We start from the raw sequence: 22,528 nt of genomic DNA, 5'->3' as shown, positions 1-22,528 counted from the left end.
TTTTGACTGCTATAGAAATTTTACATTACAAACGGCTTTGTTATTTTATTGCAAATCGTTATCTCGCGTGCATTCATCTCCAATAAGCGATAATGCATTTGTTATATAAAAATAACCGAATTTTGGTAAGTATTGACATTAGAATGGTCTTTTTCACGTAGTAACTTTCAGTATAACGCGTCGTTCAGTTGACTTTTTAGAACCTATAAATAAAATGTCGAAGAGAAGTGAATTATTGCAAAAGCTTACAAACATAAGGGAAGAGTGTTCCGACATAGAATCAAATGCAGAAAATTGGGCACAATAATCTGAAGATGAATCGGATTATATTCCACGTGAATCATCTGATTCTGAGGGTAGCGATGAAGGTGATCACTATTGATAAAAATGAAAGTGCCATCAGTGTATGCAGGAGGGTGCTAAAAGGCTCAGAAACTGATGAAAGAATTCAAGAAACGGAAACAGCTGTCGATGGTACTGTATGGACAAAAATTGCCGAAGGTGGGTACTCCAGGAAGGTCATCATCTAATTGTGTTTTCAAGGGTGTGAAAGGGCCAACAAGCTATGCAAAAAGAATATTATTACAGGTGATCTTGTCAGTGCATTTTCGTTGATATAGATAATTATATCATCAAACACATAAAACAGTGCACAGAAGAAGAAGGCTGTCGAATTTTGGGGTACGATTAGACAAATCGTTACCGGAAATATGTGCATTTATTGGAATTTTATATGCTCGTGGGGCCTATGAGGCAAAAAAATTGAAAATGACTTATTTATGGTCAGCCAAGAAGACATGGCAGATCAAAGGTAAAGAAAATATTCCGTGAAATCCAGTTCCAATCCAGTAGATGACCCCTGCAAATATTTTTCAATATTTTGGATTTGGCTGCGATAAATGCCTGGATTCTTTACAAGGAAGCGACAGGAATAAAAATCCAAAGAAAACAAATCCTTAGAGAACAGTTTTCGTTTGAATTGGCAGAACAGCTTTCCGCGGACTACACGACATCAACACAAAAAAATCAAAGGAAAATGATGACCCACAGACATCTTGCAAATACCAATAGTAATAAAAGAAAATTTTGCCAAATAAGACTTTGTAATAATAATAAAACTAATAATACGTGTCAAAGTTGCAACAAACATGTTTGCGGAAAATGTACTCATAAAAAGATCTCAAATTATATTTGCATGAATTGTAAAAATAATGAATTTTTTTGTTTCGGATGAACTATTTTTTTAATTTTAGCACTCATAGATAATTTGTATAAATGTAAATAGTACATGAAATAATAAAAATTAATTTTAAACAAATTTCTAAACGCATTATTTATTTTTTTCACGGCGCAGTCATTTTGACTGTTTTCAGGCAATGTAGGTATACTCAATTCGTCCGTCTTTCTAGTGTTAATATTTAAAAACAATAATGTAATTCATGTCATACTTCAAATATGACATGATCGGTTTGTCATTGTAATTAGCGTTTAGAAATGAACTTTCATTAGAGAAATGAAGTAATTGCTGATTTATAAATTCTATAATATTCGTTCACACAGTGGATTATGTTAAACAACGCTTAAACAAATATTGTTTTCACAATTTCACTTATCATATAATATTTGTGTTTGAAGAATTTCATGTAATTAAAATTCACAAACATTCATTGACTGCTTGTATTTTTTTTTTACTTTTTCGCTGGCGATATAATCTCATTCGTTGAACAGCTGTAATATCTGTCTTGCCTAAAAAATATTTTCCATTTTAATAACTTCAAAGATTTATAGAAACTACGAATAGAAATAATTTCTAATCAATAACTTACGTTAGAACACGGCACAAATGTTCAATTTGTTTTATTATTTTCAAGGAATAGGGTAAAGTATTCTTCTGATTCAGGCATTTTTCATTAAATCAAGATTTGTACTACCATGTAACTTTAAACTTTATCTATGCCGGTACGCATACAACGACAAATCTCTATTCACATACACGACGGCTAATCACAATCGACCCGTATAGAAATGATATCATCGAGAGCAAATGACTAATCATTGGCACTCGACTCTTATCTTATCTTATCTCCCGTAACGCACTTCCGTTGCATTTGTACGGATCTACACCCTAGTCGCGCCTAAAGAAGATGTACTACTAACTTACTTTCAAAATAGATGTAAGTGAAAGATAAACTGTTTACAGCATTACTGGTTTCGACAAAATTTTATCTTACCATCGATTTTTGCCAAATTCGAAAATGTTCCTTTACCTCCTGTGTTTAATATTCATACTGCGTCCTTTACCGCACGATGCGTAAGAAATTACTTAATAATGATCCGCAATTTCATTTACATAATATGCATTTAATTGGAATTGATCGTTTGGCATTTAGTACTTGAAAGCTCCGATGATATATTTTATACATTACCGAAAGCTCGCGGGCGCAAATTAAAGCTACAACAATGCCATTGTTAACTTACTGGTAGTACTGGTGTTTCATTAAATCTGTTATTTATACGTTCCCTGTTTATAAACAGACAAAAATAGAACACAGCTTTTGTATAAGGTAAAACAAGTCGTTTACTTTGAAATAAAACGATTCAGTTTAATTTAAAATATGCACACTTTACAGGTATAATGATATTGTTTTACAAAGATTACGGAAATTTGACTAGTGTTTTCTTCAAAGTATTTGATCAAACAACATGACAATAATTTTAAAGTTGCCTTGGCGCTTTTGAATGCGAAAATGAATTGTGAGACTTGATCATATTGTAATTTTTTTTACAAAATACAAAAATTTGCTTTCTTGGTATGCTGTATTTATAAGATAAGATCTGCTACATTTTTGGGTGAACGGATCACACTATTTAAAGAATTATTTTCAATATAAATTTTAAGTTGTAAGCTAGCTAGGAACAACTGGTTTTAATTTCGATACCCACCTCGTCCAGCTTGATATCAAGCATAGGTGATATCAGATTTTCACTTAAGATTATATATCTGTAATATAATAATAAGTGAAAATATCCTTTCGGAGACATTTCTGTAATAAATATCTCAAAGGTCCAAAAAGGTATTATATTATATATTCTATATACTGATACTGTTATATGTCGACAATTCAAAATGTCTGCAAAAAAGCCAGTTGAAGGATCTTATGTAAAGCATTTAAAAATATTCACAATATATAAGATAATATAAGTTCTAGTGAAAGGTATGTCCGGCGACTTTGGAGCGAATAACCATCATTTGACATTTTTCTGTTATGTATCAGATTATCTATAAAGATTTTAACAATATCCATATATTTTTATTTATTGAAGTAAAACTTCTTTAGGCGCGACTAGGGTGTAAATCCGTACAAATGCAACGGCAGATAAGATAAGATAAGAGTGCCAATTATTCGCTGTCATTTCTATACGGGTCGATTGTGATTAGTCGTCGTGTATGTGAATAGAGATCTGTCGTTGTATGCGTACCGATATCAACAAGGAATTCGCCATAGATAAATAAACATTTTAAAGTTACATCGTAGTACAAATCTTGATTTAATGAAAAATGCTTGAATCAGAAGAATATTTTACCCTATTCTTTGAAAATAATAAAACAAATTAAACATTTGTTCCGTGAACTGAACGTAAGTTTATTGATTAGAAATTATTTCTATATTATTCGTAATTTCTATAAATCTGTGAAGTTATTAAAATGGAAAATATTTTTAGGCAAGACAGATATTACAGGTATTACAGCGGTAATCAAAGAATGATATTATATCGCCAGCGAAAAAGTAAAAAAATACAAGCAGTCAATAAATGTATGCTAATTTTAATTACATGAAGTTCTTCAAACACAATCACATGATGAGTGAAGTTGCAAAACCAATATTTGCTTAGGCGTTGTTTAACATAATCCACTGTGTGAACAAATATTAAAGAATTTATTGATCAGCAATTACTTCATTTCTCTAATGAAGGTTCGTTTCTAAATGCGAATTACAATGACAAACCGATCATGTCATATTTGAAGTATGACTTTAATTACATTATTGTTGTTAAATATTATACATATTTTTAATGCTATTATAAATATATAATTTATAACTTTTCATTATATAAATGTGTATAATGGTTGACACTAATAAATGTGTGCATCACGAGTGTTACCATATTACTAATAGACATCATTCAAAATTATTATATGATATATTTATTTTTACTTAACTTAAATTTGCTACTTTGTACAGTAGCAAATAAGTTTTACTTCAATCGCGTATGATCCTTACACGCACCCTTTTTTTAATGTTTTATAATAAAATACATAAACTCAACTATTGAATTGAATTTTATAACATCAAGCAACATTTGATTTGAGTTTGTTGTAAATATGTATATACGAAATTTGTTTGAGAAATATAAAATCAATTTTTGTTTGTAACAACTATAGTTTGCTTCTATTAAGTTACTGACTCAATATCAAATGCCTAACATTAAAAAAGTTGCTTCTGATTTTGAAAAGTACAAAGTAAACTAACAAAAATATTGCTGATCAAAAAAAAGTGGCACAAGCGTACCCAGTATCCCTGAAAAATGTGTATGTATTTTAAAAATTTAATAATAATTTAAAGATAGATAGGTTTTAGATAATAATAATAATTATATAAAAATATTATCATTGCTCCAGGATTAAATTCCTGATAGATACTGGATAAAAACCATTTTCATTAGATTATCCGTCTCAAAAGGAAGTTTATGGTTGAATAAAATGAATATTCATTTGAGCATACTTTTTTTTAAATATATTAAACTATTTAAGATATTTTTTCCAAATAATCGAGAAGAAAATCATTATACATTTTAAATTTGATGTATTCCCCCTAGAATATATCTACTGGGATTAAATCAGAACGTGGGCTCTCATTTTTGTCAAGTTCCCTGAAGATCAATTTTCCAAGAGTAATTTCACAAATTTCCACCATGTCATATAAAAATATAAAAGTAATATAATATAAAAATATATTGACTTCCATATAAAAATTTCAAATAAAAAATTATGTTTTCTCAATATATTATTAAATTTATTTATCAATAGTTTATTTGCTATAAATTTATTTATTCATTATTTGATGAGACATTAAAGTCTTGAATAACAAAAATAAATTATAACTAAAAAAAATGGTGTGATGTACTATTTTTTTATTCATTCATGAAGCAAGAATTCGGCAATAATTATAAATGATTTTAGGGGTCTAATAGTAGGGGTCTAAGAGTAAAGTTTATGACGGTAAAAACTAAAGTAAAATTATTTTATAGAATAATTGGCACATCTTTAATCTCTGAAATAATAAAGCTGAAAGGAACATATAATATATTAAATATAAAATTCGTTAAAAATTCCTAAAGTTCACTAAAAATTAATAGTAAATAGTCTAATCAACACCAGTTCAGCATGAACCATGTACAATGTTCGACTTTTTTTCTGATCGGTAAAAATATTAATTATTATTAGATTATTAATTAGAAATAAAAGACAACGATTAATAATAGTAAGATTACATAGGAAAATGTTTGGTAATAAAAGTATAAAATTTATTTAATAAATATTATTTAAAATTTTTGTGAACCTTGTTCATAATTAGTAATATGGATATAAGTTATATAGTACCTGGTCTTTTATTTCTGAAATGAAGACACAAAATATAGTTACCTGATTACCTTAATTAAGAGTTTTCTAAGCATTAGCAAGTTGTTTCCATAAATTGTGACATGGTCCTTATATTGGGAAATGTATTAACCCACAATAATGGATATTCGCCCAATGAACCAATTAATGAAAATTCAAATTTATATAATTTCGGTTTATCAAATTTTAGTTTATTGTACCGAACTATAATATGGTTCGTGTAATTAACATTATTAGTGACATAAAACGTAATTTAATACAAATATACCATTACCATATGCACTTTAACGAATATAAACGTCAGCCGCTGTTGGTATTTAATTACTGAAATTACAGAAATAATTCAGAGCATAAAAGCATTCCAAATATGTGACAGACGTTAAATGTTTAATATCAAATAAATGTCCATTATTTGATGGACAGTAGACACTATATTATTTCCAAATAACGTTATCGCCATCAATTGTTATTGGAAGCTATTTATTTCGAATTGGTTTAATGAGAAATTAGATTTATATTGCAACTTATGAGAGAACTTATAAACAACCATTTTTTGGCATATACATATTAATACACGATACTATATTAATTTCAATTTCATAAATAACAATAAAATTGCAAAATGAGAAAATTTTGTTCAAATTGTTTCATATAGTATATAGTGACTAGTACTTCTGCTATTTTACACACGAGACCATAAATTTTTTTTTTGGTAGTATTCGTTTTTTTGTACAATTGGAATTCAAATTCAAGAAATTTTATGTAATTATTAACAAGCTGAATAATTTTGAATATTGCATTCATTCAAAATACATAATTCATTAGTTGGAAAATAATATGCTAACAATGTATTAAAATATAATTTTGTTATAACTTTGTATCTGTTATTTTGAAAAATAATAATTGTTGATATATATATAAAATAGTTATAGGGTAGAAAGGAGTTTAAAGTTCTGAGGGTAAAAAGTTTTACCACCGATATCTCAAAAACAAGTAAAGCTAAAAAAAATTAACAACAATATTTGAAAGTAGAGGGAATAATGTGTAATCAGCCATTACCTTGATTCTTACTTTACTATAGGATGTTTTGAAAATCCATGACAAAAGTATTTTCTTTCGTTGTTAGTTTTTTTGATTGTGAGGACTATTATTTAGTTTACGAGACCGTAATATAATTTTTTAATATTATAATTTTAATATTATTTTAAATCTACATTATTTAAATATTTTATAAGATGTATTATTGTTTTCAAGTTTCATTCAACCGTTTTTTTACATATAGTAAAAGCTCACAAGTAAGTGGGGTGAAAAGGACCATCTGAGTTCTTACCCTAAAGATGTAAACAATGAAAAATAGTAAATAGAAAAGTAAATTAAGTTAAAGAAAGCACTTTTACAAGAGATAAATTAAATCAATAGATATTCCAACTCTGCTGATAAATATTTCTACCTGAACGAAATACCACATCAAGGTTATATACAGTTCTATCTCTGTAAAAAAGTGCCCATGAAATTCATATTTCGCATTGGTTGAATAATATACCTTTTGAGAACCGTCACCAGGTGTCAAATTATGGAAAAACAACAAAAAAACATGTTTCTACAATGATGAATTAGCCGAATTAGATAAATAAAATAATAAAATAATAATATAAATGAATTAGATAAATAATTAGCAGGGAATTTCACTGAATATAGTCAGCTAGTCTTTTGCTTGACATGTGTTGTTTATGGTGATATATTTTGGTTTGGTTTTCATAATATAATTGCTCAAAGTCAAATTGGACCTTTGTGCTGCGATCTACCTCATGTATGTATATATATATATTGTAATTATATAATTGTATATTAAATTGTAAATTTAGAATTTATATTGATAGATACTTTATATCTATCTATCTATCTATCTATATATGTATATATTTTTATCACACTTTAACGAATTTCTATTAATAACAAACAATTTTTTTTGTAATTTTTACATTGGCTATAGTCCTAGCTTTCATTCGGTGAAAAATACTAGAAATTATTAGAAATGATTGTATTGGCTGACAAATTGTGTAAAATTGTTTAAAATATACTTTTTTACTTCATGAACTTTAAAACTCATTCAATGCATAAAAGCTCATCAAGTTCAATAATTATGTAATAGAGTTAAAGTATATTGTGACGAAATGGTGTAGAATAATTTCGCATAATTGGTTTTACATATATAGGCCTGTTAAAAATACTATGTATTTTAAATTACTTTCATCATTATATATTCAGTTTCAGTTATATATTTATATACATATAACAATTGTCATGTTTTGCATAGTATAGTGTTATATCGTATCTTCATACCATAGAATTTTTTTAAAAAAAGTTTTAATATTAGATATATTAATAGATATTTTAATAATATTAAAAGACTAAAAGTTATAGATTTTGCAATAAATTTCAAATAAAGACAGTATATTAGTTTCTGTGTATTTCTACTAATATATTTTTATCTTCCAGTGCCCCGGAAATACTTGCCGCCCGTGGTTCGACCTTACAAAGTAGCCCTGACATTGGCCTGCATGGAATTGGCGTCCGGGATCGCGCTGTCCTTGTTGGCTTTGTGGCTTCTGATGTGGGCACCCAATGCGGACCCAAGGCATAATCCTTATTGGAGTGGACTCACTGTAAGTTAAATAACTCATGTCTGTTTTATTAGTGTTGTTAGACAAGATTTAAATATACAGTCAACCCTCGGTTAACGCGGCAAGTCTGCACTCTGTACCGTCCAGTATGGGAACAGTGCTATAAAAAACTCGTATTTAACATACAATTCAGGCTAATTCGTAGAGCGTTCTATGGAAACTTATATAGTGCAGTATGGGAACCGTGTTATGAGAGACTCAGAGTTAGTACAAATCGCATCATTTTTATCGTGCTGTATGGAGACCAAGAAATACAATTTGAAGTAGGAGTAATACGGACGAAATGACATGTAGGACATTGACACCTAATTCAAAAATTGGCGCGACGCCGTAGTCGGTTCAAACTTGTTCTTAGACAGCTATTATATAATCAGGAATGTCTAAAAGATAAAAGTCGATAACAAAACTTACATGAATACCCTTTTGATATCAAGTTCCTATAATCACTCATAGGTTGTTCGAAGAAATTATGGGCTGTTGAACAAAAACCGTGTAATAGGAAGTCCGTGTAGTCGTAGGGATGTCCAATTTTTAGCTCCGCGTAGTATGGCAACCCAGAGTGGCGTGTTAACCGAGGTTTGACTGTATATTACAATCGGAAACAGGAACACGCAATACAAAGAAGCAAGTAGCAAAACTGGTAGTAATTATTAAAATAAATTTTCGTAGTTAACATAATCATGCTATAACTAATATGCCTCTTTTTGTATAAGAATTTTTCATCTTGCTGCTTAAGGCAATTGATGATATTATTTAAGAAAATGAAGCACTTGCAGTAAAGCGAAATTAAATAATGAACAATGTTCCTCAATATGAAATGACTTTGCGACAATAATTTACTTCTCTCTAGAATTGCAATGCACAGGTGATTCAATTTATCAAATTTTCTATGGCATAAATGTTTTAAGTTCTTACATAACTTAATGTAAATTTATTTTTATTTATATTTTAAAACATCTTATACAAATATAGGTTAACAAATAAAATATCTGCTAAAATATAAAAAATCTTATATAGATCAGGTTGAAATATCAAATCGTTTGATTAATTTAATTTAAAAAAGTTGTTCTGAAGTAGAGTATATATTAAAAAATAGCTTTCATTGTGTAAATAATTCATAACAAAGTATTACAATAATAGTCTATGTTGTGGATTTATTGTATATATACGTTATTCGGTAATTCCATTCCATATCCATTAACATTTCAATTAAGTTTACATTGCATCTATTTTCTCTATTTGTAAATCATAAATTTAATTTTTATTTATTTCATAATGATTTCGAGAAAATGTTTTTTTATAGATTACTAGCTGTTCCTGTTCACGCTTTGCCGTGATTTAGTTTAAATTAAAAAATTGAACAAAGATGCATATTTGTTACATTTAGTTTAACGTTACTATTATCTGTTCAACAATTTACCTATTCAACAATTTGATACTGATAGCCTCCCTTAGTTCATATTTTTTGTGGCGCTGCAGTCACGCACATAGCGACAAACGCGCCATTTGTAAATGCCATTTGATTAACGTCTCATCTTTCTATAAACATACTCTATGCTTCAAGTGTCAAATAATGAATTAAATTTTTGTTAAAATCATTTATCATATTTTAAAAGATTGTTGATTAAAGCAGATCTTTATTTAGAATAGGAATAGTTTTAAAATATTTAGTGAGTGCAAGCAGTGAAAATATTCGAAAATGTCAGAAGAAACATTTATGTCAGTGAATTATCAGGCAATTAAAATTGAACGACCAGAATATATACCGGAAGATATTAAAGTCGAAATTGAAGATGTTACTGTTAAATCTGAATCGTTTTCTGAGGATGATGAAACGTGTTTTGAAAGATTTATGAATTCCGAGGTGACAATTGAAAATGAAGTCAAACAGGAGTCTTTTGATTGTGATATTTGTAATCAATCATTTGCAGAATCCCATCATTTAACAAAGCATATGGTCGATCACATGCCTAATCTTACCAAAGAACACCCTTACAAATGTGAAATCTGCGAAAAGACTTTCAAACAATCAACTGCTTTGAAAACTCACATGTTTATTCATAGCGATGAGCGTCCCTATGAATGCAAGGAATGCAATAAGACATTCAGACATTCAAGTAGTCTGAACAAACACATGCTAATTCACAGTGATGAGCGCCCCCATCAATGCAGTATATGCGAAAAGACTTTCAAACAAACAACTGCTTTGAAAACTCACATGCTTATTCATAGCGATGAGCGTCCCCATGAGTGCAAGGAATGCAATAAGACATTCAGACATCCAAGTAGTCTGAACAGACACATGCTTATTCACAGTGGTGAGCGCTCCCATCAATGCAGTATATGCAAGAAGACATTCACACATGTATGTAATCTAAAAAGTCACATGCTCATTCACAGTGGTTCGCTCATTCGCCCCCATGAATGCAATGAATGCGACAAAACATTCAAAAAATTAGATCATCTGAAAAAACACATGCTGATTCACAATGGTGATCGCCCTCATCAGTGCGATGTATGCAATAAGACATTCACACGTTTAAGTCATATGAAACGTCACATGTTAATCCACAGTGGTGAGCGCCCCCATCATCAATGCAATATATGCAATAAGACATTCACACTATTAAAAAGTCTGAAACTTCACATGCTTATTCACAGTGGAGAACGTCCCCATGAATGCAATATTTGTAATAAGACATTCACACAAATAGGTAATCTGAAAAGTCACATGCTCAACATTCATAATGGTGAGCGACCCCACATATGCAATATATGCAAGAAGACATTCACAGAATTAGATAGAATGAATCGTCACATAAAGCTGATACACAAAAGGGTAAGCTCCCATGAATGCACTATGTGCAATAAGATATTCCCACGATTAAATAATCTGAAAAAACACATGCTGATTCGTCACAGGGAGCATTCTTAAAAATGTGGAATATGCAATAAGGAATTTACTCAAGAGTTTTGAAGAGACATATGGCCCTTCATAGTATGAAGCATGATGAAAATCAGTAAAATTTGTTAAATTGTATTTAAATATTTGGAAACATGTATGAAAATATTTGGAATACTTTTACATGTAATGGAATGTACAAAATAGTATGAAATATAAAGTAAAAATATGCATGAATTAATAATCTAGGCATTTATTATATATTATATTATTTTTTTCATAGATTTTTATAGATTAGTATGGATTAGCAATCACTGGTTCAGGATTTAGCCGACCGCTTTGGTTTGGATAATGATTAAAATATACTTATAATAATGATGATGATGATTTAAGAATAATCATAGTTTTTAGTATCATATAGTCTAATTTAACTTGAAAATAATTCATATATCAGTGCGTTATATATAATTTTCAATAATTTCACACTTTAATTCAATAGACATCACCTTTGTTTTTGGCCCCATGGTTATAAAAATAAATAATATTTTATAAATGTACAAAATTAAGAAACACTATTTCCACGCACACATATATATATGTGTATATATATATATATATATATATATATCTATATAAATGAAATAAAATGACTATTTATGAAATAAATTATTCAGTCTAAATATTTCTATGGTTGGAAAACCATGATATTAGTTAATTTCAGCTTCAGTAAAATGACTTTCCAGCATTATTATTGCAAAAAATTTAATCAAATTTGTCTAACTATGATTCTAATTTGATACTTTTTATAACAAAAATAGTTAGAATTTTGTTTTGTAAGAAATGATATTTTGATATGGGTATTTAATTTAATAATTGGATAATTATTTAATGAATAATTGATTGAACAGGTACAAGTCACCACATAAACAAAATTTTAAGCATTAAATCATTTATAATATTAAATCACCAGATATACCCCAGATTAAGAAATTAAATATTAATAATAACCATAGATAAAAGAAGAGTATAATAACGTTCATTCAGTTTTACGGCCTCGACAGAAAATCAAACTCAATTACAATTTTAATGCTGATATATTTACCTAATAAATTTACATAAAGTATTACAAATATCGGTTGAAAAATAACTAAAAAATATAATGTATTACCAAATTTAAAATATGTTCAGAAATTTAATGCATCTGAAAACAATTCACATAAAATTTGAACTTAAATGATAAGGTATGTTTAATTATTAGTAAGAAAAATGTAATTCAGAACTTACAATTGCCAGAAAACAACTACTTAAGTCATAAAGTTTATAAGGAAAATTATGGGCAATGAATGAAAATAAATTAAACTGTTGACAATAAATTCGTTTTAAAAAAATTATAGTGTATAATTTTTAATATACATAATTGTAATGAACATACTTCGATATATTTGGCAAGCATATTTGTTTGTTTGACATGTTTTTATGTGGCTGATGTGGTTTAAATCAGTCTTTAGGGTTAGTCAATATATATATATATATATATATATATATATATATATATATATATATATATAACAATTGCCCTGGTTATTAATAAATGCATATAATTTAATGTTTACTGTATATTTCATACTATTTGTATATTACATGCAAGAATATTTTATGACATATTCAATTTAACAGATACGTTTAGATTCATTGATTTTCATCACACTCCCGACTATGAAGTGCCATGTGTTTCTTTAAATTGCCTGATTGATTAAATTCCTTATTGCATATTTCACATTTATAAGACCGCTCTCCATGTTGAATCTGTAAATGTTCTTTTAGAGAACTTAATCGTTTGAATGCCTTATTACATTTATTGCATTCATGGGGATGTACTTCATTGTGTATCACCATGTGACGTTTCAGACTACCTGATTGTGTGAATGTCTTCTTGCATATACTGCATTCATGGGGGCGCTCACCACTGTGAATGAGCATGTGTCTGTTCAGGTGGCTTGTTTGTATGAATGCCTTATTACATATAATGCACTTATGGGGACGCTCATCGCTATGAATAAGCATGTGAGTTTTCAAAGCAGTTGTTTGTTTGAAAGTCTTTTCGCATATACTGCATTGATGGGGGCGCTCACCACTGTGAATTAGCATGTGTTTGTTCAGACTACTTGAATGTCTGAATGTCTTATTGCATTCCTTGCATTCATGGGGACGGTCATCGCCATGAATGAGCATGTGAGCTTTCAGAGAGCCTAATTGTGTGAATGTCTTCTTGCATATACTGCACTCATGGGGTCGCTCACCACTATGAGTTAGCATGTGAACTTTCAGACTGCCCAATTGTTTGAATGTCTTATTGCATTCATTGCATTCATGGGGACGTTTACCGCTATGAATGAGCATGTGACTTTTTAGATAACATACATGTTTGAATGTCTTTTTGCATATACTGCATTGATGGGGGCGCTCATCACTGTGAATTAGCATGTGTTTGTTCAGACTACTTGAATGTCTGAATGTCTTATTGCATTCATTGCATTTACGTGGACGCTCACCACTGTGAATAAACATGTGAGTTTTCAAAACACTTGATTTTTTTAAAGTCTTTCCACAGATTTCACATTTAAAAGGGCGTTCTTTGCTTTGGTTAGGCATGTGATCGACCACATGCTTTGTTAGATGATGGGATTCTGCAAATGATTCATTACAAATATCACATTCGAAAGACTCCTGTTTGACTTCATCTTCAATTGTCACCTCGGAATTCATAAATCTATCTAAACGGGTATCATCGTCTTCAGAAAACGATTCAGATTTAACAGTAACATCTTCAATTTCGAGTTTAATATCTTCCGGTATATATTCTGGCGGTTCAGTTTTAATTGCCTGATCATTCATAGACTTAAAAGTTTCTTCTGACATTTTGGAATATTTTCACTGCTTGTACTCACTAAATATTTAAAAACTATTCCTACTCTAAATAATGATCTGCTTTAATCAACAATCTTTTAAAATGTGATAAATGATTTCAACCAAAAATTATTATATTGTCTAGGATTTCAACTAAATACAATTTGACATGTGAAGCGTGAAGGTGAAGCATAGAGTAATGCTTTTATAAAGATGAGACATTAATCAAACAGCGTTGATAATTAACGAGTGGCGCGTCTTTTCAAATAAATTATGATTTTCACATGGTTCTCAAATGTCTATAAACGTTTTCATTATTAATAGGCAAAAAAATAAACATAAATAGCTTGATTTGTAAAAAAAGATTTTACGTTGTTTCGTCCCTTTCATTTCTCTATCAATCTAATTTGCAAAATATTCCTCATATATATTTTTTTAAACACTTCTTTATTAAATACAGTACTTAAATAAATTATTAATTAATAATTATAAATAATTATAATGTACAATGTTATGTAAAAATTTATATAATTAATATTAAGTATTTCATTCAGGAAAATCATTGTTACAAATGACAAAATGTATTATATTTTCATTTTCTCATCAAAATTTTTCAAGAAAGCTTTTACTTACTTGCTAAAATTTTGTATCTCGAATTTTGCTCTTATGTCAAAGCAACGAATCACTTCTTTAGCGGCTTGTATCTCGAAAAACTCGTTTGTCAGGTATCAATATTCAGACTTTTTATTTAAATAAATTTTATTACAAAACAAATAAATAAACTTAAAATGCATGTTCTTCATGGTTACAATATAACAATTATGAAAAATTTAGAAATATGAATTTAATAAAACATCTTGGCTTTATTACTCAGACTTGTTGATGATTTTTCTTTATTCAATCTTGCTCTTCCGGGCTGATATATTGCTATACTAGGTCGATCTTGCAACAAAAAATAATAATTGAACTATAAATTATATCCTTATACTTGCTTTTGCAAACCTTATATCTTATTCTGCGTTCAGTCCTGGGATCAGATTTTTTTGAATCCTTAGGTTTTACATCATCGTTTTCTCTGGCCTGATTGTTCATTGTGTTGTTCCTCACTTGGTTTAGTAGAATCCGTTTATTCCTGATCATTTTCCTTATTTATTTCTTTCTATTTAATTTTTTCAAAGGTTCTTCACTATTTGCTTCACAAATGCTATAACTGAATCACTTTTTGATGTATTTATCACATCTTTGACCATAGCATCTGATGCATCATTTTTTTCTAAACTATCTTCAGATCAGAGATGTTAATATTTTTGCTTTGATCACCATCTGTGTCATCAATCTTATCTGTTTTAGAGTCTTTCACGGATTCAGTTTTATCATTATCGATTTCATTATCCTTTTTTGGCTATTTTTTCAGCTCATTTCTTCTAGCTTCTCTTTCCTTTCTGACTTCACTATCTTTTTTGACCTGAAACTTTTTCTGAGAGCATAATCTACATATATATAAAAATAAGTCGGGTTTTCCTTCCTGACGATATAACTCAAGAACGCACAACCCGATTTTGACAATTTTGCATTCGTTGGAAAGGTCTCGGCCTCCGCAAGGTTTATAGCAAAAATTAGTGGTGCCTTAATGCAAGTTGCTGAAACTTCACGCACCGTAATTATAAATTCGAGTAATGACATTAGTGAGAATTATCAGAATTATGCTTGGTTAAGTCAACAAGCAATTCTTGCCGCAAAGAATAATGATGTACACGCACTGAATTTCACCATTCAATCAAAAATTGCTGGCGATTTGGTGACATACCAATGATTCCAATTGGTCTTCCGTTTAACTTCAAACGATTGCAATTTCCAGTTTGCCTTGCGTTCGCAATAACAAGTCGCAAGGCCAATCGCTTAGTGTTTGCGGGATAAATTTCAAACTGATTATTTAGAAAATCATTGTTTTTCAATTGGGCAGTTATACGTTGCCTGTTCACGAGTTGGAAAACCATCCGCTTTGTTAGACCAAAAAACAAAAAATGTGGATTACCAAAGAGCACTTCAATGAAACGGATAATTTGCGGATTCACTTTTATTTACTTAGAGAAGTTCGACTTCATTATTGTAATCGAAATAAATTCATTACTGTTGTGAAATAAAATCAAAATTTTCCTCTTCAAATATAAAACAAACAAAAAATTTCTTCATCTTTCTCACGAAACCATCTGGTGGCAAAACGGAGTTCGTCGGGTTTGCTAGTTTTTTCATAAATCTAAGATGGGGCTCAACCGAATAAAGGTTGGGAAACCCTGCTTTAAAGGCAACAGATAAATTATTTTATGCTTTATTATTTTATGTTTTAATTTTAATACATTGTTTTGTTATTACAGCTTGCTCTTTCTGGTGGATTAAGCCCATTGATGTTAAGCTGCTGCCGAAAGGAATATCCTGGATCTAATGAATATTGTGTTGCAGCTTTCAAGGTACCCACTTATATATAAATACAATTTTTGAAGAACATCGTTTAATTTCCTGAGTTATTTTAGTAAAATAACGAATGTTGCCTTCACTTCTGTAGGATTAGGAGCTATCTACCCTACGTTGGTGGAATAAAATAATAACGTAATAATAATGATAATAATTATACTTGTAATGCCTGAAAGTATTTTTCTAATTGTAAACTAAGATAATCATCAACTCGAAATCTTAAAGGGGTAGATTTTTTTGATTATCTACATTACATGCATAATAATAATTTGTTTTAATGAACTAAGAGACAAAGGGTATGGGCGTGTTTCCATACAGAATTGGCCCCACCCTGGTATTTAAATAATTTTGATGCCATTTTATAGGTATTTTCGAGAAAATCCGATATACCAAATTTCAAATCCGTAGCTCATCATTTGGCCGAGATATCATTGAAAATGTGTGAAAGTGGCCCCTTTTTTCAAAGTCGTTTTTTGTCGCAACTATGAAAGATATCGACAAAGAAATAACTGGACTCTATTCACATCAATGTGTACTATATTATTGATGAAAAATATTGTTTAATAATTATTTTTTAGTGCATGAAAAAGTGAAAATAATTTTTTGTTTTAAATTTTCCGGTAGTGCGGTTGTTTGGACTAATTTTTAATTAGCATCATTAGAAAGGATATTGAATTTCCTTTTAGTGTGCAAAATTTTGTTTTATTTCATGTGGTAGAACACATTCAAAAATAGGAAAAACCTGAGCAAGTACACGCTCGCGCTCATATAGAACCCGTGTAAGTCGTCTCTCATTCGCAATGACTAGCAACAGCATTGCTCGCCGCGCATCGTGATAAATTAAAACATTTCTAATAAAATACAAGATATTATATATGTATAATAATAACTATATTTTTATTTAAATAAATATATATTATTTATGTATTGCACAAGTATATTATATTATTTAATCATCTTTAATAATTAATTAATTAATTATTACCTATTAATTAATTATTAATTATTAATTCATTATTAATTATTAATTATCACTAAATAAAGAAAAAATAAATTGATAAAAAATATACATAATAATAGTATATCGGTATATGATTTCTATTCATGCTACAGCAATGTATAGAAATGCAAGTATACTAAGTTAGTCTGAAAATATTTTAAATATCTTGAAGTTTTTTTTAAATTAAATAATATGTAAAGATATATTGAATAGAATATCTCTACTTATAAATAATAATAAAAAAACTTCAAGATATTATTTAAAATATTTTCAGACTAACACATTCAGACATACATTGCTGTAGCATGAATAGAAATCATATACCGATATACTATTATTATGTATATTTTTTATCAATTTATTTTTTCTTTATTTAGTGATAATTAATAATTAATAATGAATTAATAATTAATAATTAATTAATAGGTAATAATTAATTAATTAATTATTAAAGATGATTAAATAATATAATATACTTGTGCAATACATAAATAATATATATTTATTTAAATAAAAATATAGTTATTATTATACATATATAATATCTTGTATTTTATTAGAAATGTTTTAATTTATCACGATGCGCGGCGAGCAATGCTGTTGCTAGTCATTGCGAATGAGAGACGACTTACACGGGTTCTATATGAGCGCGAGCGTGTACTTGCTCAGGTTTTTCCTATTTTTGAATGTGTTCTACCACATGAAATAAAACAGAATTTTGCACACTAAAAGGAAATTCAATATCCTTTCTAATGATGCTAATTAAAAATTAGTCCAAACAACCGCACTACCGGAAAATTTAAAACAAAAAATTATTTTCACTTTTTCATGCACTAAAAAATAATTATTAAAAAATATTTTTTATCAATAATATAGTACACATTGATGTGAATAGAGTCCAGTTATTTCTTTGTCGATATCTTTCATAGTTGCGACAAAAAACGACTTTGAAAAAAGGGGCCACTTTCACACATTTTCAATGATATCTCGGCCAAATGATGAGCTACGGATTTGAAATTTGGTATATCGGATTTTCTCGAAAATACCTATAAAATGGCATCAAAATTATTTAAATACCAGGGTGGGGCCAATTCTGTATGGAAACACGCCCATACCCTTTATTTCCATCTACTAAAATTCAATTAAAGAACAGACATGCAACAGCCTCAGCCAACTTGAACTTTTTTTTCAATACTGTTCTTTAAATTTATATTCTTTTAAAAGATTTCAAATATTTTGTTAATATTTAAATTCAGATATTTTTTTAATTCTTTAACAGTGTTATTTTCTAGGATGGGTATAATGAGAAGTATCAAATTAATATTTAATAGTTGGTTCGATGTACGTTTATAACTTATGTCTCATATCAAGTGAAAATTTAGAGCATTTGCTGAAGTCATTGTTGAAAAAAATGGAAGTGGTTTTAAACAAAACAACATTTTTTGGGCATTTTGTTATTAATGATGGTTACTTATGGAACACTTTTTATGTTTCCAAACTTACGATATTAAGTGGAATTTTGTCTTAAGTCAAGTTGCCAAAACTTTATTCCAAATTTTATTAAACCTTCAATATTGTAGAATGTTTTTTTAGAATATCATAAACTCTATAAAAAAAACGATTCAGCCAACCAAATTATCAAAAACAATCACGATTTCCAACTACTTAATATATTTTGATCCGTTTCTAAATATTCAAATCATTCAAAATTTGTTCAGGATTTTTGGCGATTATGGGAACGAACAATTTTGCACTAATTTGATTATTAAGAAAAAAAAAACGGTTTGGCTGATCGTCTCTTGAAACTAACAGCTATCGTGAGTACTTTTTTAGTTTCATCAAATGTCTTTTAAATGATTAAAATCAGTGCAGACGTTTTTGGAAACGAACGGCCAAACTTGGAAACACATGCACTTTCAATTTTGGTTTCAAATGTCACATGATGACTTGAAACGTTGAAAAAATTAACGAATCAGATTTGTGGGAATACTCATTTTTCTTTGGAAAGTTAGTAAATAAATATAAAATTGACTGAAAGAAAACTGTATGTTTTATTGATATTTTGAATTGAGCTAATTTATTACTTTGTTTCAGATCATCTGCATTTTAGCTAGTGCTTTAGCTACAGTATTATGCTTCGTGGCTTGCCTTTACGCAGTTCTGCACCTGAACTCCTTATCAGATATGACATGTGAGCCTGGTAACCTGATGAACACAACCTGCATGTGCCGCCCATCTGGTGAACTGATCGCCCCCGAAACTCGAGCTGAAGCCAGGACTCAATTTAAAACATTGGATTTAAATAAAGACAAGCTCCTCATTCAAAATGTGACGGAATCCCATACAAGGAATGATATGACAGTATATTGGTATCATTATAAAGATTTGAATTGTCAAGATGTCCAAGGGCCGTGGACAGCATTGATGTACGTTTCTGCTATGTTAAACGGAGTAGGAGTTGTCGTTTGTTCAGTATTTCTGTATTTGTTCTGGGCCAGCCGAAAAGAATACAAGTACGCCAAAGTCAAAACGAGAGACAACCAGAACATCGTCATCCACCAGGCTGACTCATGATGTCTCTGAGGGATTTTATTGTTTTGTACTTAAGGATTTTATGAAATTTTTATTTAGGAAAATGCATTTCAATGTTAAAAACAGTGTTCATCGTTCGAATGAATGTATATCGTCCATATTGTGTTGTATAATTAGTTTGTAAATTAATATTGTTAATTATAGATAGTGAACGCTATAAAATGCTTTTTACATGCCGTTAAAGATTAAAATTTCAAGAATACAAATTTGCATTTAGTAGTAATCGTTTGTTAATTACAAAGAAGTTTAAATATATACTTGGCCTATATAAGAACACTCTGTATAATGTTTCACATATGTTTTGATTAGTGCTATGGAAATGATAATTTATATTTTTTTACAATTTATTTATAAATAAATGTACATAATTGAGTAATATAATTAATAAACGCATCTGTATATTTAATAGTCTGTATAAGTGAAATTATTTTATTAAACTCTTTATTTTTTTAATTAGGGAAATGTGGCAACAGCGACAAGAATTGACATCAGATTGACCAGAATTTCAGGATAGCAGTCCAGTATAGTTAGGCAGCATGAATTAAAATAGTCAATCAGAATAGTTAATCATTCTGTAAAACTATGAGGAAAGTTTACTTGACTCTAGGATGGATTTTTTCATGAAAAACATTCATTGTTTTCACTAAACTCTTACCAAATGGATTTGATGGCTTCTTATTTGTTTCGGATAAAATTACAGTAATTGAGAATTGTTTAGGATAAAATTATAGTAATTCAAACTCAATAATATTTTTATTTTATAGTACTAAGATGAAAGAAAATAACGAAAAATTCTCATGTATATTGGAAGCAGTTAGTCTTAAACTTAGATTTTAACAACAAACATTTTACCACTTCAGAACTTTTCTTGGATATCATAAATCGAAGGGTCTAGGATTTATGTGAGTTTTCTAATTTAAAGTATTATGTTTTATCTCTTGATAGATGTTTTAAAATCATCATTAGCCCAGTAAATCACAAAACGTAAATGTTACGTAGTGCCACCACGTGCGCACGTAGCAGCTACGTAACCTGTGGAAGTATCCATGAAGAATCTGTTTCGTGGGCAAGAAGATAACGGCTGTTACGTTGCACGCTAATACGACGCGGTTGCATTTTTGCTACGTATGTAGCAAAATCTATCTATCTATTTGAATAAAAAAGCGCGTACATATCTTTTATGTTACATAATAATTTAATTAAAATTCCTGCAGTGAGTGCAGGCATTTATTATTTATCTAAAGCACTAATATAAGTAATATAAGCAATTTCTACTATATATTTTTATATTTAAATCGAGTACCTCACAAAATTTATTTACACAATATTCATAAGCATTGTAAATTTATTTTTTCCGTGGCAATTTTTGGCAACCAGGTGAGCACTTCCAAAAGCACATGGCTATCCAATCCAAAGTCTTGGTCATGGCTGCAAATAGTTAAATAACTATTTTTAACTAGAAATTAAGTTGCAACTGTTGATAAACATCAAATTGCATAGTTTAATTTACAGTTAATATAATCAAAATGCATGGTACTATGTTATTTGGCATTTGCATGATGATAATATGGAATTTAATGGAGAATAATCTACAATAGTAAAAAAAAGTTTTCTTATGCAGACATTTATAACAACTATGTTGTTAAGTTTTATTACATTACCAAAAATGGTTATTGAGGATGCCTTGCAAAAATTTTTTGTTAACTATTATATGCTTAATATAAAGGTTTTATAATAATCTTACGCGATAGTTCACGATGTTGAGAACGTCTTCCATACACAGATCCATCAGAAACTATAAAATTCCAAACAAAATATGAATAAATATTTTTATTATTTTAGTCTCGAATTGGAACAAAGTAATAGAATAATTGTGCCATTTGCAAAACCAAAAGTAAGACTCAATTTTATGTTATTCTTCACCTGCTGAGTGTGATGATCGACTTCTGGTGGCAGCAAAATTGGACACTTTTTTTGTGTATTCGTCCACATCAGGACTGTAAGTTATTCTGCGTTTTTTCAAATCACCTTTTCCCTTTGCTGTACAATTGACACTTTTCAGACATTGTCGACATGTTGATTCCGAATCAAAACTTTCTGAACTAAATTTGGATTCTACTCTCGATGGTGTATCATAGAATCCATTGTCAGGTGCGCCTTCCCCGCTCATTGACATTTAATTAAGTTATTTCTGATGGATTAGAAGTTAGGATAATGTTTATTGGCCTACTGGGAAACAAATTGATAACTTGTTATTGATTTTTTGACATTGGGTAAGAGAAATATTTTAG

At 29.2% G+C, this 22,528-nt stretch overlaps 1 protein-coding gene across 1 annotated transcript; it reads left to right on the top strand.

Annotated features, from left to right (window-relative positions):
- The first annotated feature begins 362 nt into the window (after window positions 1–362).
- Window positions 363–20,409, top strand: LOC113383513. The gene is made up of 4 exons (XM_026621774.1): window positions 363–501; window positions 8,180–8,346; window positions 16,549–16,641; window positions 19,740–20,409. Exons 1-4 carry the CDS (start codon window positions 363–365, stop codon window positions 20,217–20,219), a joined length of 879 nt encoding a protein of 292 aa, XP_026477559.1. The 3' UTR covers window positions 20,220–20,409.
- Window positions 20,410–22,528: the final 2,119 nt, after the last annotated feature.

This window comes from Ctenocephalides felis, unplaced genomic scaffold (assembly GCF_003426905.1).
Source record: "Ctenocephalides felis isolate EL2017-DRISC unplaced genomic scaffold, ASM342690v1 CF-g0.4_SCAFFOLD_03570, whole genome shotgun sequence".
In the NCBI taxonomy this organism is placed as follows: Eukaryota; Metazoa; Arthropoda; class Insecta; order Siphonaptera; family Pulicidae; genus Ctenocephalides; species Ctenocephalides felis.
The sequence above is the reverse complement of the archived record's forward strand: the minus strand, read 5'-3'. Positions and strand labels throughout refer to the sequence as shown.